Source organism: Aristolochia californica, unplaced genomic scaffold (assembly GCF_029961685.1).
Source record: "Aristolochia californica isolate CCGP_79_NKW_82.1479 unplaced genomic scaffold, dmAriCali1.0.hap1 SCAF_12, whole genome shotgun sequence".
In the NCBI taxonomy this organism is placed as follows: domain Eukaryota; kingdom Viridiplantae; phylum Streptophyta; class Magnoliopsida; order Piperales; family Aristolochiaceae; genus Aristolochia; species Aristolochia californica.
Window position 1 is genome coordinate 16,348,310 of NW_027181793.1, and position 18,031 is coordinate 16,366,340.

Sequence of the window (18,031 nt, forward strand, 5' to 3'; positions counted from 1 at the left end):
ATATGTTTCTTTATTGGCTATGGTGGTATCAAGTTTGGTTATCGTTTTTGGGATGACCAAAGTCGTAAGGCTATCAAGAGCAAGGATGTGATCTTCAATGAAGGTGCCCCGTATAAAGACAGGTTGAGAACAGAGTCTCAAAGCACAAGTAATGAAGCCAATAAGTCTAAAGTGATTCAGTTGAGAGATCTTCCAGTTATTGAGATGGAGAATATTGCTCAGGAAGACCAAAAAAACATACCCCCAGAAGTAAATTAGAACATTCATGTAATTGAACTTAGGAGATCTTCCAAAACTAGTAGACCACCATAGAGGAACTCCCCTGCGCTGACTTATAATCTGTTGACTGATAAAAGTGAACTAGAGAGTTATGAGGAAGTCGTGCAAGCTGATGAATCAAATAAGCGGGAGTTGGCCATGAAGGATGAGATGGATTCACTTCTATCCAATCAGACATGGCAATTGAATGAGCTACCAAAAGGGAAGAAGGCCTTGCTGAATAAATGGGTGTATCGAATAAAAGATGAACATGATGGAAACAAATGGTACAAGGCAAGACTGGTGGTAAAGGGATTTTAACAAAAAGTAGGCATTGACTACACTGAGATTTTCTCTCCACTAGTAAAATTAACTACTATTAAAACAGTGCTTGGACTAGTGGCAAATTAAGACTTGCACTTAGAGTAGTTGAATAAAAAAATAGCCTTTTCTTCATGGTGATTGTTAAGAACTTAGCCAATACTACCCAAAAGACCGGCCTATTAGGAGCGAAAGACATAGGTACTTAGCCTAGGACCATAACATCACACCCCACTTTCACGAGCCGATGACCACGGCAGCCCACTCTAGCGACGACCTACTCTAGCGACGACCCACTCTAGCGATGGTCCACTCTAGTGACATTGGTCGGACCCGAGTTAAATTCAATTGTTGAAGTTAAAAAAATGGAACTACAAAGGGTAAATGACTGCTGGAACTTCATCAAACATATAACGGGCATCCAACAACATAACACAAACCCATGAACAACCTTAAGTAGGAGAAGATACAGCAACATGTACTGGAATTCTACCTCAAATGAGATGGATCCAAATTACATAAAGGTAATTGAATTTTATCAATCTTAATAAGATGCAAACAACAAATGATCTTGATCACTCTTGTAATTGATTTACAAGGAGTTAAGATTATAACATCAATTTAGTCATAAAAATAAATCTTTACAACATATAAAGATTTATCTTGACTTGATGTGACTCAAAATTCAAGAAGTAAAAAAAACAGTAAAAAGAAGTATGTAAATAAGAAAAGGAAACAAAAAAATACGTAAATAAGAAGAGTATGAACTTATCTCTTCATAACTGAACTCCTTTTAAAACTTCTTGAACATATTTCATAATAACTCCATGAAGAGATCCTGAACTCCTTGCTCTGGTACCAAGTAGAATTTAGGATCTCATGAAAGGAGCTTTAGATCAACAAGAAAGAAGAAGAAGAAGAAGAAGAGGGTGGAAGGAGAAGAAAAGAAGAAGAATGTGGAAGGAGAGAGTTTGGATTAAGGAAGAAGAGGGTTGCGTCAAAAAGAAAAATGAGGGCTGGACAAATTTGTGGAAAGAGAGGAGAGTGCTTCAATGCCCTATCTCTTAGCCAATGCCTTTATTTATAGTTGTACAATGCCCTTAGGGCTACAACTTGATGAAACAAAAGACATAAAAGGAACACATATTTACACTTCTATGCCATCTTTATGGAAAGTACCATATTTTACACATGTGCCACTCCTTTGACATGTGAGCTTCTTGTCTTGAGTTCGTGGGCTTGAGCCCATCTTCCAACATGAGGATCTTAAAATCAACACAATGCTACAATGCCATGGCCAAAAGCATCACATTCAACAATAAATACTTTGTTGAGAAATTCGACAAAGCTAAAATCTAGGCTTACTTCATTACAACTTTAAGATGTTGAAGGAATGGTATAGCCTCCTTGTTCCATAAGAAGGCCCCCTTCTTCAATAGTCTTATGACGTGTCCAACTAGGATGACATAGTTCTTTATAAATTATCTGTAATAACTCATCAAACCAAAGAAAACTGCTAAAATACTTAAAAGGGGATTGAACTGGACAAATGTCAATTGCAACCAACTTGTTGGGATCAGCCATCACTGCTTGGATGCCAATAACGTGACCCAAATAAACCATCTTGTTGGGGCCAAAAACATACCTAGAACTCTTCAAATATATCTTGGATCTCATTGAAGAAACATGAATGAAGGGTTGTCGACCAGTTGACACACCTATGGATATAAATGTAAAATTGTGTGCCACAATTGGAGAAGATATTGATATTGGTAAATATCAAAGACTCGTGGGAAAACTGATCTATCTCACGGTAACTAGGCCGAAAATTTTAAATGTTGTAATTATTCAAGTCAACATTTTTGTGGGATTTTCCATAATATTTACTTCATCGAATTGCTATTATCTACCCTCGTTTATACATGTTCAGTTGTGAAAAAGTCGGTTGTATAAAGTCATTGACAAGGGTAACTTTTCAGCACTTGATTACTAGCTATTAATCTAGTGTTGATCCTTGCTCCTTATCTTCGTAAGTCGTTGTTTCATTCATCAATCCCTTTAGAATTAAAGTCTTTCTTTGTTGCTTAAGATGGCTGAAAATTCAAATACATTATCATATTCCTCATCATATGCTAATTTAGCAAGCATGATCTTTTGAGAATCAATACTAGTCCACTCGAAGGTTTGAGAAATTACTAATACTGGTCACAATCAGTTAAACATTTCTTGATTACAAGTGAATTGGCTCTGACACCTATTACTTAAGATGATTCTTGGTTGAAGGAAGACATTTTGGTTATGAGTTGGTTGATAAATAGTATGGAAGAATCAGTTGCAAATAAAATTTTGCACTTGGATACAACCATGATTATTTGGGAGGCGTTTAAAATTGCATTCCACTCCTTATAGTCTTCAAAATATTAATGATAATTTTTAAGAGATGTATATGATAAAGCAAGGTAGTAATCTCCATGAATACTTTGCCAGATTTAGAGGTCTTTTACAAGAGTGGAATGTTGCTCAGCCACACTCAACTGATATAGAAACTCAAAAACCAAAGAGAGGCCTTTGCCTCTGCCATATGTCTTGACAGTTTAGTCATATCTGGACGCTACAAAATCTCAGGTATTTAGTTCTTTAACTAGACCTTTTGATGATGTTAGTGTTGTCATGCTTAGGATTCCAGCCAAGCGATCCTTATCTCAGTCATAACCTATAGAAAATTCAGCTACGTTCTCCCAAGGAAGGAGGAGCAACAACCTATGGCCGAGGTAGAGAAAGAGGTGGTTGATCATAATAGAATGTGTACCTTTCATGGTTTAAATAACCATGTGGTAGAAAAGTGTTGGAATCTACTTGGTAAACCAGAATTTTTCAAGGCTAATCAAGGCTAATCAAGCCTCTATCTCTATTATGGAAACCAGCATAGAACTTCCTCCAAATCTTTCAAAAGGGAAAGTTTTTATAGAGGAAGATTATGATTAGTGACAAAAAATAAAATAAAATTATGGGTGCCCTTCAAAGTGCTCCTATAATTACAATTACTACTGCTAATATTTACTCTCCTATCTCATTTTCTAGTTCTTCCCATTGGATTATTGACTCAGAAGCCTTTGAACATCTTATTGGAAAAATTGGAAATTTATACTCATTATCTTCTTGTGCTATAGATTAATTTGTATCTATTACAAATGGGTCTCAAACAAAAGTTTGGAGTACTAGTACTTCTACCATATCCTCTTCCATATCACTTTCTAATGTTTTATTGGTATGTCTTTTAGAACATCAAGACGAGACAAGTGATTGGTGGCGACCGTGAGTGATGGAGTCTCTACTTTCTAGACTCTTCAATTTTGACAATTGTGGCAATAACAAATCAAGAAGCATTTCAGTGGCATTGGTCATCCATCCATTTCAAATTTAAAAACATTAGTTCCTTATTTTAAACATCTTACTCAGTTATCTTTTGAGTTTTGTGAGCTTGGCTAACATCAAGGTCTGTTTTCCTACCTAAGCAAGTTAAAGTCAAATATTTCTTAATCCAATTATTTTGTTTTATTTGTGGTTGATTATTCTAGGGTTACCTAGTTATACTTGATGAAAGTTAGATTGGAAGTATTTGCTATTTAATTCCTTTTGCTTTGTGGTTGAAACTCAATTTCACAAGAAAATTCAGGTTTTCCACTCTAATAATGCTAAAGAATATTTCTCTTCTCAAATTTAATCTTTATGTAAAAAAAAAGGTATCGTTCATTAATCATCTTATGCTTATATACCACAACAGAATGGTGTTTCAGAAAGAAAAAACAAACACCTAGTAGAAGTTGAAAGAACACTTTCCTTATTTTGTCTAGCTCCAAATTTTACTCGTAGTACATTGTAGTAGATTTGTGTCAATCGATAGTTTATTTACCATCTTCGATATGCAAAGAGATATGATTTGTAGATTTATCTATATGCAAAGAGAGTCGGTTTATATGGTTTGTATAAATCTGTTTTATATTGACTTCGAAAGATCTGTATCTTGAATGAAAATTGCAATTGCTGGTTAATAAAAAAAAATGTTTTAGAGGGAAGATAAAAAGCACAAAACAGTGCTAGAGGGTAATACCGTAAATTGACGCGCCTTGTCATCGACCTGCCGAATGCATCCCCTAATACGAAATCAATTCTCTTTCCCGCGCGGTCCAGTTTCTACCGCCAAACTTTAAACCATGGCGCCAAAATCTGCGCGCCAGTTCCTTCCCTCCTGCCAATAAGAAGAGCTGGCCAAGGAAGGATTCTATCATCACAAGAAATCTGCTTGCTCTGATCTGCGAGAACCGTCCAATTTGCAGCGAGGATGGTAGTTCCTTTGGGTCCAGGAAAGTTTTACGGGAGCAGCCTCCCGAGGCCGCGCTTCTACACGGACGTGAAGCTGAATGAGGAGAGGATAGATCCGCCGTTGCCGGTCCTAGAGCCGTTTCTTTCATGGGCAAGGGAGGCTCACTGGTCTATGGGTGGTCTCAGCTTTAAGCGCTGCCGCCTCCAGGGTAAGATAGAAGGTAACATCACCAAGCTCAAAAATCTACACGAGAAGGTGAATCACGAGTCCAAGAGGAGGGCCTCACGCCTAGATTCAATGCCTGACGAGCACGACGAAGAGCCTCTAGAAGATGCTCCTTTCGTAGCAAGAAGGGCCGAAAGCGCCTCTCTGCAAACTGGGGATAATGAGTTAGAAAAAGCTTCTTCTCCCGACAACGTAACTGATGGCCCGAGGAGGTCATCAAAGAGAGGTAAACGTAAAATGCGCTATTAGACTCCCTGATCTGCTGCTATTCCTCCTAGCACAAGAAGCCCGAGCAGTGAGACGTCCGTTTCCGTATCTCTTGTGACAGAGATTTTTGTCGATATTACAGTGACTGACTGACTTCATACCCATGGTTTAGTTTCTTTTTAGGTGATGTGTTTGCACATGGGATTCTATTTCTTTTACCATTTCCTTACTTGAATGATTACATGAGCTCGTTGCAGAGATAAAGAGTTTGATTGGCTGTATTGCGAGATTTTGTAAATGAAATGTAATTGGAAATTGTGATTTAAATAAGACAGAATTTCTGAAATTCCCATTGTTCAGATTCATGTGCTTCAGTTCCTGTGAATCTAGTTTCAGCAAATTCACGTCAGTATGACGGGTTTCACTTCGAAATTCTCTTGAAAAGACCTCTCCAAACCAAGCTAATTGTGTGTTTTCTATCTTGTTTTGTTTGCGTTTTACGTTCTTATCATGGTATCTAAGCAGAGATGAAATGATTTTAAACATTTTCATGGTTCTCTGCCACTTGAGATGTGCTTTTGAGGAAACCAAAAGACAAGATTTTCGCATAGCTTTGATCCAATGTCATGGTTGTCTTCAGATTTATGAAATCTGAAGTGAAAGGAGTAGCCATTGGAGTAAACTCGGGTTTGGGTGATGGGTTAGGATTTTTCGGGGTCAAAACCCGTCCCTATGTGACCCATTCCCACCCTTATTTTAAACCCATTTCAATAACATGAATCTTGAAGTGTAACCTTCCCAAAATAATTGATGGTTATATAACTGATATGGAAGTTGGAATCACTCTCCTATTCTGTACAAATTCCTTTCCAGTTGTGACCCCTAAGAGGACTGTGAAAGGGGTCTCAACGATGAGGGATGAGACTCAATTTGGAGAAATCCTTCCATGCTTTCTCTCTTTCTCTCTCTTCAGCTTTTGGCTTCTGAGCTTCACTATACGTTCTCCTATACCAGTTTTTTTGAGTTTTGTGAAGTTTGTGAGGTTCTTTTAGTTTTATGTACTTCTAAGAAACCACAAGGTCTATTGTATTCAAAATTTGGCACACACAAGAAGGTGAATCTCTTTAGAGGATAGATGTGTTTTGGACCTAGCCTTTTAATTTTTTGGTGTATGAAGCAGCTCAATGAACAGGTATGAATCAGCATTGATACAATTACATTGGGTTTTTTCATGTTATGCAAGTTCAAATAATTTTTTAAAGAGATTCTACTTTTGAGTCAATAGAATGGGTAAATCCAATGATTTAATGAACCAAATATTGAAATCTTTTGATGGAAAACATTTCATTATATCATAGACAAGAATAGAATATTGGTTTACCACTCTAGAAATGTTATATGTGATCTTGAAAGACACAATTGGGCCTTAAAAGAGCACATACCTAGAAAATTGCCCACCAAACACAAATGTAATAAGGATGATTAATTTATTTTCAAAATTAATTCTTAGTGCTTTTAGCAATAGTTTGTATGATATTTATTAAGATAGCCAAAAGTTCTAGAGGGTTATGGAAAACATTGGAGATGAAATATGGGAAAGAAATTGAGTAACACCAAGTGCTTTTTGTATGAAATTATTTTACCAACACTACTAGTAAATCAATAATCAATCAAACACATGAAACGGAAAATGTAGTTGTTAAGATTATCACCAAAGGTATCCCATCCCCCTAGAAGATAGAGTTTAGATTTTTTATCTCATTGAAAAGCTCTAATTATCTTGGTCTAATTTAAAGTTTAGATGAAACATAAGAGAGAAATTTTTGAATTGGAGAAAGTACTAATATCCTTTTAGATTAAAGAAAAACATAGAAATAACACAAAAATAGAACTAGGTGATAGTACAGAAGTTAGTTGAAAAGCTATGGAAAACAAAAAATATAACTACTCACGGAAAAATCCTATAAACACTTTAGTAATAGAAGATTCAAAAGGAACAAAACAAAAGGAAATTTTGTCCATGGGAAACGTGGACACTCTTCCAAGTAGCGGTGACATTGAATTGAGCTAGTTCATGAATAGCTCGAGCTCGATTCGGTTTGATTTGAATAAACCTGATCTCGAATTGAATTTGACATCGGGTTTTTGTCCTGTTTAAGTAATTGAGCCGAATACAAACAAGGTTTGGAAGCCCTTTGCGAGCTCACGAACTTTTTAAATAATTTTTTTTCTTTTTAATAGCTTGGGCTGGATACATGAACACCACTCATGGTGGTCAAGTGATCTTGCGTGCCCAAATTTGTTTGGGTTCCATAATCCTCACATTTGAAGTCACATTTTGACTACCTTTTCAGCTCCAAATTTGCTTCGCCCCATTTAGCTCAAATTTTCTAATTGTGCATTCAAACATTTAGTGACCATTGACATCCACAATACTAGCATATATGACAATGAGATGACTTCAATGTGGTCCTCAACAAAATTACTCTAAAGTTGTTGCTACGACTCCTTTCTCTCATTTATCTTATCTCCAAGTTAAATGCGTCTTGGAGTTGTTGGTCTAGGTGGTTTCTCAAGAGGGGGTGGAATGAATATCAAAATAAAAAAAAATGATTTGTTGATTGTGAAAATAAAATTGAGAAATATCAGTAAAAATGAACACACCAAAAAGATGCCAAGATTTTTATTCTCGATGTTCTCTTAGTGGTAATCATCGTCCAAAAATCATTACTTGAAAAAAATTCATTAATAAGTTCAAATAACTGAAATTACAAAAGAGATCTTGGCACTCTTTAAGCCAACTATAATACCTAATTACACTACCTCAATCTCTCCCAAAGAGTTTCAATATAACTAGCTTCTAGCTTTAGCTGAAAATTCCCCTCTAGACAAAGGTTCAAGAAAACCTCTTTCAAAAAATTGAAAAGACAAAAATGAAAAAGAAATTTAAACCTTTGGAGACATAGCTACTTCTAGAGTGTTTCCAAGTTTCCAATACTTTAGACAAACGAAAATGATTTTGGAACCTTGGAGGAACTAATGCTGCCAAGAAAAATGCAAGAATTTGAACGATTTTGCTAAAAAACTGAGTTCTCTTGCAAAAGGAAGATTTTGGAAATGTGCATTTACAAATATTTCTTAAGTAATTAGATTCACCAATAAATGCACTATAACTATTGAAGGACAAGTTTGGCTCCCTATTTATAAATTTCCTAATGAAACTAGTCATTTTAGATAGTTGTAAAAAAATTGCTTTCAAGGGTTGATCACTCAACCATTTTCATTAATTGATCAATCGACCCCCAACAACTATATTTTTATCCTTACGATCGATCGTACCATTGATCAATATTATTTTTTGCTCTTCTGTAGTATGTTGATTTATCAAGATTTAAATGGGTTGATCAATCAAGCTTCATACATTGGTTTGGTAGGATTTTGGTTGATCGATCATGCTTTATGACTTCTACTTGTAGTATTTTTTTATGATTGGTTAGGCCTATAGAGGTTGATTGATCTTGCTTTATAAACTTGCGTGTCGTCATACTAGAAGTGCGATCATGGGTACAAAGATTGATTGATCATGCTTTATGCTAAAGTTTATTGCATATTATATAATCGATCATGCCTTGTAAAGGTTAGTCGACCATGCTATTTTGCAGTGTATATAATTAAGTGCAAAGCATAACTAAGGTAATAAATTTTTATTTAAAGGCTCCAAAACTTTTAAATGAGCTTTGAAAACATGCATGTCCTATGCTCCAAAAAAAATCATACCTAAGTTTCGAAAACTTGATGGCGATCCTCTTTACACAACTAGAGTTTTTGAGATTTTTTTTTTTAAATTTGCCTGGACTCTAGGTCTTCAATTCTTCATTCTTCTCCAAGGTGCTTCTTTATTGTCACTTGACCTTCATTTTGACTCGAGGTCTTGTGTCGATTTTCCAGTTCTTCCTCATAGACCTTGTAATTAAATCATTTGAAGAAATACATATGAAAATGCTATGAATTGCAAATTTATTAGCTTACTTAGCTTGAATTTTTTTATCATCAAAATATGGGAATAAATCAACCTAGATTAACATTTTCTCCCTTTTAAATGATGACAAAACCTAGCTTTTGGAAAACAAAACTTTCACCTTGCATTATAAAACATGCATGGTTAACCTAGCTTGAGGAAAATAAAATTTTCACCTTGTATTGTAAAACATGCATGAATATAAAGTCCCCACCCCCCACCCCTCAATTTGTGTATGCATGATAAATTTGATTAAGAAAATTTCACTTTAGCTCTCCCCCTTAAGATATTCTTTGTTTCTTCCCCCTTTTTGTAATTATTCAAAAAGATAAACAAGAGACACTACATCATGATAATCAAAATAGATATCAACAAAGAAAAAATCAAAATACATGATATGAAGCCTAGGTCAAAATAGCTAAGGAGCCAAAGGCCCTACTCCTCAGGTGGAGGAGGTGGCGGTGGGGTAGGAGTCACATAGGTTAGGTTGGAGTAGTTCCTCCATACGTTTCTTAGCCGCTTGAATCTTCCATTGCCCTTCCTTGAGTTCCACCATATCTTCTTCTAGTTTTGTAATGCGATCCATATTAGAAGATCCCACACCTCTCTTTCTTTTTTTGAAGATGAATTTCTCGGTGTCTTCTCTCTTAGGACTTGCCTCATTAGCCAAACACTCCACTATTCGGGGATCCTTACCTAGGCTTTGCTTGGGAACCCATTCCCCATAAATTTTCTCAAAGCCAAAATTTCCAGAGAATCAACATGATGATTTTTTCGATTGGCAAATCATCTATTTCGAGTATTTCCAGCCACATCCATCATCTAGGGTAGAACAAAAAAGGCGTAGTCGAGTTGAACTCCTATTGGTAAGGCCTACATCCAAAACATGTCCGCAGTTGTGAGACATGAGAATGTGTTGTTGCATGGATTGAGGATGTGAGTGATGATCTCCCCATACTCAACTCAATGGCATTCTAATGTCCTTGATCCTTATGTTGTATGAGCTCCCAACATGTTAACCACAAAACTCATAAATTGCATCTTGAATGGATTGAGCATGATTATCCTTAAGATCAATAGACCAACTTTATGTGATGTTTCAACTTAGCCTATACATCTGTGTGCCAAATAGTGAGTTGAGCTCCCTTATGCTAATAGAAATTTTAACCATCTTCATATGAGAGGTGAATCTCAACTTATTTCCTTCTTCCCCCACAATCTTCAAATTGGAGTAGAAAACCTTCACAAGATTGGGGCATATTTCCTCATTCATCTTGAGAATGGATTCATATGGCCAAAATATGTCTTAGGGGAAACTCCCTTCTACATAGACCAATGTCTAGTCTTGGAGGTTCTACCATGCTTCATTCTAAAAAAACTCCATATACATAGTCTGCTCAGCTTTGGTATGAAAACGCCCTTTCCAATCGGGATGTCGAATTGGTCACTCTAGATTCTCCTTCTTGAGGACCTCTTTGTCCTCACCATCTTCAATAAACCAAGAATGAAGGAAAAGAAGGTGTGTATGAGGTTCAGGTTAGGGTTGGGTGGATGGAATCTGCCTGTATATACACCTCAATAGAATCATACTTCCACTCTAAGGTTTGATCTTCCTGTATATACACCTCAATAGAATCATACTTGTGAGTAAATATGTATTTTTTTCATAATATGGAATAGTGGAAAAGATAATAAAAAGTCACAAGATAACAAAAAATGGAATATAAATCATACTATTTTACTTTAAAACTTTTTGGAGTATTAAAAAAGAAGATTGAATAATACTTTTATGAAAGTTATTTTATGTTTTTCAAGACCTTGTAGGGATTAATTAATGGGGACTAATGGAAGGAAGCTGGCATTCACCCTCATCCTCCTCCCTTCCTTGATCAGGAGAAGGGCACTCTTCCCCCTCCCCCCTCCAAAGTGTCGGTTGTTATCATCCTGAATCTTTTTTTTATTTTAGATTTTGAATTTTTGTGCCATCTACCTGAGATAGGACCGATATTCCTTATTTCGATATTGTATCAAAGAACAGTATTTATTCGTGCCTGGAGATTTTCTCAGCCACGAATGGATCATCGAAGGAGATCCACATGAATAATCGCAGGTGCTTTCTCATCGGTGATAAGTCGATATCTGTTTATTCCAGTCTGCTACCAACCATTCCTGGACCCCTCTCACAACTCATCTCTCACGTACTTTACTCCGTTATTCTTCGTCTTCTTCTCTCTCAGGCATCCCATTCAAAAGCAAATCCTTCCCACGTCTCATCTTTGTAGAAAAAACAAAGAAAACGATGTGAAATGAAATATAAAAAGATAGTGGGCTAATCTAAATGTTTTTTAATTGTTCGATCATTCGGAGTTCTCCGTTCTCCTCCGTAGTCATATGCCAAAAGTCAAAGAACACCAGTTAATTCACGGGGATTATGAAAAGATAAGAATGATGAGCAAAGCTGATCTATTAAAGCTCAGACCACCGATCTCTATCTTAAATGGGTGTAGCCACATTTGATGCCCATGATTTCAGATTTTACTGCAAGATGGTGAAACAGATTTCACTTTCTTTTAAGTGGATACAGAAACAAGGGGACAAAAGGAGGGCCCTTCAAATTTTTTTTTTTTTCCATTCATGAGAAGGAGCACGATTGATCCTTTCATGAGGCCCTCCCCTTCTCTGCATCACTTTTCAGCAAATCAGAAGGACATCCCTCCCTTACATTAAAATAAAGAAGCTTGTCCAAAAGGTTCGGAGAATTGTGGAAATTGTCAATAGAAACCGTCTTCCTCTTCTCATGTAGCCTCGTCAAGCAGAAGGTGGCCTCATCGCCGGCCATGCACTCGACCACGGCGACGCTGCACAATCCGGTGAGGCTCACAAAGCAACTATTTGAAGGGGTCCTATCGAGGCAAGGAGGGGGAGATAAAAATGTCAATACCAAGGCAAGGATTAGAGGAAGAACGCTTGGTCGCCATGGTCATACGTGAATTACCCATCTTTTCTATTCTGTCTATGCCATCGTCTACTTCTTGGAACGTTGGGTGCCTTCATTTAAATGAACTTTTTTTGTGACATTTGAACTAGGAAAAAAAAGCAATAGTGATCTAGCAACTATCCCAAGGACTCTTAATTTGAAATCATACATGGAGCTTTGTTGTTCGTCTTTTTCCCAAGCTATCAACGTCTAGAAGCTATCAAGTCCCACACAGTTGCTGGTTCACTTTTCCATGTGAACGTGAAAAGCATAAGCTTCTAAGGGAATCTCTCGCTAGGCCTCAAAAACTGAAAAGATGTGAATCTACCCTAAGAGATTAAAAAATAAAATAAAATCAGGCACGAAGAGGACTGGAAAAGCTTTAATGCAATGGAAAATCTAGTCACCACCAAGCATACTGTGTTGTGGACAATCTAGTCGTTAGGTTGCCAACCTTCAAAATATCCATATGGTTGAGGTACCTAATAAGGCATGGTTTGTAGGCAGTAGTGTTTCATAGTATCTCTTTGATGATCTAGGCAAGTTGTTTGGTCCTCCAGTTCTTAAAAAATGTTTTTTTTTTTTTTTGAAAGATTATTTGTCCTAGAAAACAAGCTATAGGTGACAAAATTGGCAAACTTTTAAATCAGTCCTCATAAATCATGGGGGGTAAGTGTTTTAGAAGAGTGGTATACTTTTAATATTAACTTAATTCAGTCCTTATTTCCAGCCATCATGTCAAGAGGGTAGTTATGTAATTTTCTCAAATTTAAGTGATTATATATAAAGCTTAAAGGGAAGGATTAGGCTAAGATCAAAAACCCTAATCTTCTCTCCCCTTTTCCACACTTTTGAGTTCCCTCTCTGTCTCTACCTTCTTCTTCTCTTTCACCACTTACTCTCTCCTCTCTTCTTCTCCTCAAATGCTTCTCAAAGTTGATATAATGGAATCCTAAGATTTAACTGTATTGAGTATGCACAATATAGGGTAAGAGCTTTTAATGCCAAATGACTCAAAGTGAGATGATATTTTTCGTGTACTCTCGCATAGACATGAGGTGACCTAAGTGTTGAAGAATATTACATGACTCTCATAGCAAGAAGTCTCATAGAGCCAGAATTAATATGGTGGAGTCTATGAGGATTCTTTTGGAAGGATGTCTTATGGAAGAGTCTCAATTTAAAAGGTGTTTTAGTTATGTTTGGCTTTTATTTATGTTCAGTTATTTAATTATTCTAGGACTTATCTTTTAATTTTGACTAGTTTTTAATAACATGCAAAAAATGGCTAGTTTGAATGAGAAACTTATTAATACACCTCTAGACTCATTAGGAACAATAATATGTGCATTTATTGGTCATTTATAGCATTCAACAACCATTTTGAGAGAAATAGAGTTATACATCTTGAAAAAACTCATCTACTCTCTCAAAATCACTCTACATACTAGCAATCAAGCTCCACTATTTCATCTTTTGTGCATCAAAGGATTTGAGGCTGAAAATCACTAGGAGAAGGTTGTCTCTCCACTCAAAAAGGGAGAAAATTTCTTTTTTTCTTTATGTATTTTCTATTCATTTTATCAAAGGTATTCTAGAACCTGAATCTAGAAAGGGAAGCTTACTAGAGCATGATATTTTCCTGAGCAAGGGTTCTTAGGAGGTGACTAGCAATAGGGAATATCGAGAACAATTTTTTTTCTCTTGTATTATATTGTGTGCATTTGTTATTTGCCTTACTCTAATTTTTGCATATAAGCACTAATTTTTAACTTTGGGTCTTAATTTACCCCTCCACCCCTCGTCCCTCTTGAGAAACCAACTAGGCCAATAGGAAGCATGTGTTTATAAAAACATTGTTTAACATCATCAAAATGATGGAGATCAACATGTTCTTACTATGGATCTAACAATTTGTTCATGGAACAAACGGTAACAAGTAAAACCAAATATGACTAAATGTTTTTTTTCATATCCTTTTTAATGGATGAGTAGAGTAGGTATGCAAGAGTCTTACTTGACTCTCACAACAAGAAGTCCCACAACGCTAGAATTATTATAGTAAAGTCTTATAGGAGCCTCACTGGAGGATTCATAGAAGAGTCCCATTTAAAGATATTTTAGTTATGTTAGTCTTCTATTTATGTTCAGCAGCTATATTGTTCTATGACTTATCTTTTAGTGTTTAACTTTGGGTGTAGTTGAGACAAGGGTAGTTTAATTGTAATTGGATTATACTACTTTCCTCTATTATAAATAGAGGCTCATTGTATTCCAATGATATCAAATCAGTGAAGCATTTCTCTTTTTCAAAAATTCAAGATGGTATTAGAGTGGCTTCTATAAGTTGACTCGGTCAACACATAGAGATAATGTGATCATTTTCTGGTTTATCCTCACTAGTAGTTTAGGTTTGTATTCTTCCTTTTACTTTCTTTCCTATCCTAGTATCTATTGTTTCCTTGGCGTTCACACCTCCACACTGAATTTTTCATATAGTAAATTATATATTAACAGAAAATTATTTGAATATACTTTGCAACGTAAATAGAATTTCGTTAATTGGTGTTTTTTTACAAGATAAATTGATATTTGAAGCAACAAAGGTCTGATTACAAGAGAGGTACGTGCAACAGAAGAAAGCTTCAACTTTTGAAGTATTTTATGCCATAAAGAATGAAACTTTATATGGAGAATTATATTTCAAAAGAAATATTTTTACATATATTTTCTTAACTATAAAACCAATACTCAATCTGAGTTTTCTAGAGGGAGATATCAATATCGGAAGAGTCAATGGTCATGTTAGACAAAGAAAGAGTATTTAGTTCGGCTAGGTAATAGTGTCTAAAATATATTAGATTCTTTCTCTCGAAAGAAGTATATTTTATGAAGAAAAATTATACTCTAATGAAAATAGTTGAATTCTAGTTTCAAAGGGAGAAATTTTATGTCAATCTTATCTATATGTAAGGAGATATTCGCATTCGAGTCGGGAAGGGTTAAGCTACAAAGCAAAGAAAAACAAGAGATCATAACAGATTCAAGAACGAAGTTTTTAACGTCAAATTAGGTATCAATTTAAATATATTTGAGTCTAGTTTCTTTAGTAATAATTTTTGTGTGATTATGAGTTATATTTTTGGAGATATCAAAATTAGAAGTACCAAAGGATTTCTCTCCTATTATATCTCCATGCATTTATGTGAATTGAGTTTTTTTTTATCCTAGAATTTTAGTTTTTAGCCAAACTTCTCTTCTAATCAGAGAGTTTTGGTCATACTTAATCACTCCATAACGTGCTCATTAAAGGTATGCATAAATTTCTTACTTCATATTGTTTTCAAGTTTTACTTGTTTGTTACTTGGTTGTGTATCTTCAGCATCATCAACTCCGAAAATTGTGGTCACCCCGAAAAAATTATACTTGGTTAATTATTTAAAGCTCTACCATTAAAATCTCCTAGTTTTTTTTTTTTGAAGGTCATATTCTAGATTTGTTTGGAAGAATGAGTGCTTCATAGTCATCTTCTTTCGATTAAAGTTGTTTTCCTCTAGTATTTTTGTAGTTATCTTGTGTTTACATTACTTCAAAGCAATGCCTAGACCCACCACCTAAAAAGTATAGGAGTGTGTCCAACATCCAGTTTGAGTCAAGTCTTTTGTTCTTAACCAAATAGGTGATTTGTGTTTGAGTTACCCATAAAAAGCAATAGTCTCTTTGTTATACCCCAAAGTTAGGTTTTTTTTTTTTCCTTTGAAATTGAGCGGAGTGTGTTTAGGCTATGACCGTTTTGACTGGTTTATGAAACTTTGTCGTATGGCTAGGAGTGATTTTGTTCTCCATATTGTGTTTTATCCAATTGGGTGTTTATGTTCTTTTTATCCCCAGTATTAAGGGGAGAAGTAGAAGAAGAAGTACAAGAAAGAAGTATTTTATTCTACATGTTGTAATTTTTATGTGATCAAAATATTCAAGAAAGGGGGATAACAAAATATGAAGAATTTTCCATCTATGAAGAATCTTTTCAGCAAAAGAAGATTGAAGACCAATATTTTTTTTTTCCTTGCAAGCTCAAGTCATAAACTCCAACTTGAGCGGAAGTGTTGAAGAGCAGGTATTAAAGAGTCTTACTTGACTTCATAGCAAAAAATCTCATAGAGCCAGAATTATTACGGTGGAGTCTTACAAAAGAGTCTCATTTAAAGGTGTTTTAGTTATATTAGTTTTCTAGTTATGTTCAGTTGCTCATTTGTTCTATGACTTATTTTTTAGTATTTAACTTTGGGTGTAGCTGGGACAAGGATAGTGTAATTGAAATTAGATTTTACTACTTTTTTCTATTATAAATAGAGGGTCATTGTGTTCAAATTATATCAAATCGGAAAAGTATTTCCGTTTTCCAAAAATTCAACAGAGTAATCAAGAAATTTTTCACCCTACTCTCCTTTAATAAAGAGAAACCTTATCCAAGACATGATCCACATAATGTTCTCTTTCTCTCTCTCTCTTTCCTTTGTTTAGAAGGTGTAACCATAAAAGAATATACATGCCCAAAGAGATAAAAAAATGTTTGTCAAAATTTAATATGGTCAAATTAATCCAATACGATTTACAGATCTAATTGAATATTGTATATAATATAAAAACATTATCTTTAAAGCAAGATTGTTAAAAAATTAAGCCATCCATTATGTAAGTTGTGGTTCCTTTTGCACACTTACATGAAGCAGACAATTTAAATGAGAAAAGCACGACTTCTTTTATCAATCTAACGTCTGATCGATTATAAAACTGCTTTCATTTAATAAGTAGTATGTAGTTGAGAGGGTAATTTTAGGTAAATACTTGTAATGGATAAGAATTATTGAACCAACTAGACAGAATACTTGTAATGCGATGAGTCTTAAATTGAACTAAGTTCAAGCTCAAAAATTGTAAATGAGTTCAAACTCAATCTCGAGTCAGGTTCGAGCTCAACATACACTTAAAACTAAAAAAATATATAAAAAAAAAGAATGTGACAATGAGCTTAGTACTAGAGGAGTTGAAGACTTTGCAATGGAGTATACTAATGTACCATAACTAGCTTAATAGACCTAATAGAAAGAGCAAACACCTCTGTCAATAATGTTTATTCCTTTGACAAACAACAACATTAGATGTTGAGGAACCTAAAAGGGTTTGAACTATCAATCATCTTTGAGGTTTGAGGTAAATAAGAGCAACTATCAACCAACTAAAGAGGGGTTTGATGAGAGCAATTAGAGTAAAAATTATTTTCATAAAAAAATCTATATAGTTGGCAAACAACAACATTAGATGTTGAGGGACCCAAAAGAGTTGAACGATCGATTGCCTTTGAGGTTTCAAGTAAATAAGAATAAACATCAATCAATTAAAGAGGGAATTAAAGAAAAAAATTAGAGTAAAGGGTATTTTCAGAAAAAAAATCTATATTAACGAGTCGGCTCACTAGCTAACAAACCGAGCTTGGAAAATCTTGATTTTAGCTTGTTATACTTAACAAACTTTATTTCAAGTTTGAGTTTGAGCAAAACTCAAGTAAAAACTGAACTGAATCGAGTTCGAACAGTTTACGAGCCGGTTTAGATTCAAAATAATAAAAATCCTGTCATAATTTAGGGTATCCATCAAAACTTTGCATCTACTGTAGATTCAATTTAATTAATTGTTTTT

At 35.0% G+C, this 18,031-nt stretch overlaps 1 protein-coding gene across 1 annotated transcript; it reads left to right on the forward strand.

Moving 5' to 3' along the window:
• The first annotated feature begins 4,921 nt into the window (after positions 1 to 4,921).
• Positions 4,922 to 5,377, forward strand: LOC137946612 (uncharacterized). Its single transcript, XM_068792942.1, has one exon. The coding sequence runs from the start codon at positions 4,922 to 4,924 to the stop codon at positions 5,375 to 5,377; it is 456 nt and encodes a 151-aa protein (XP_068649043.1).
• The last annotated feature ends 12,654 nt before the right edge of the window (positions 5,378 to 18,031 follow it).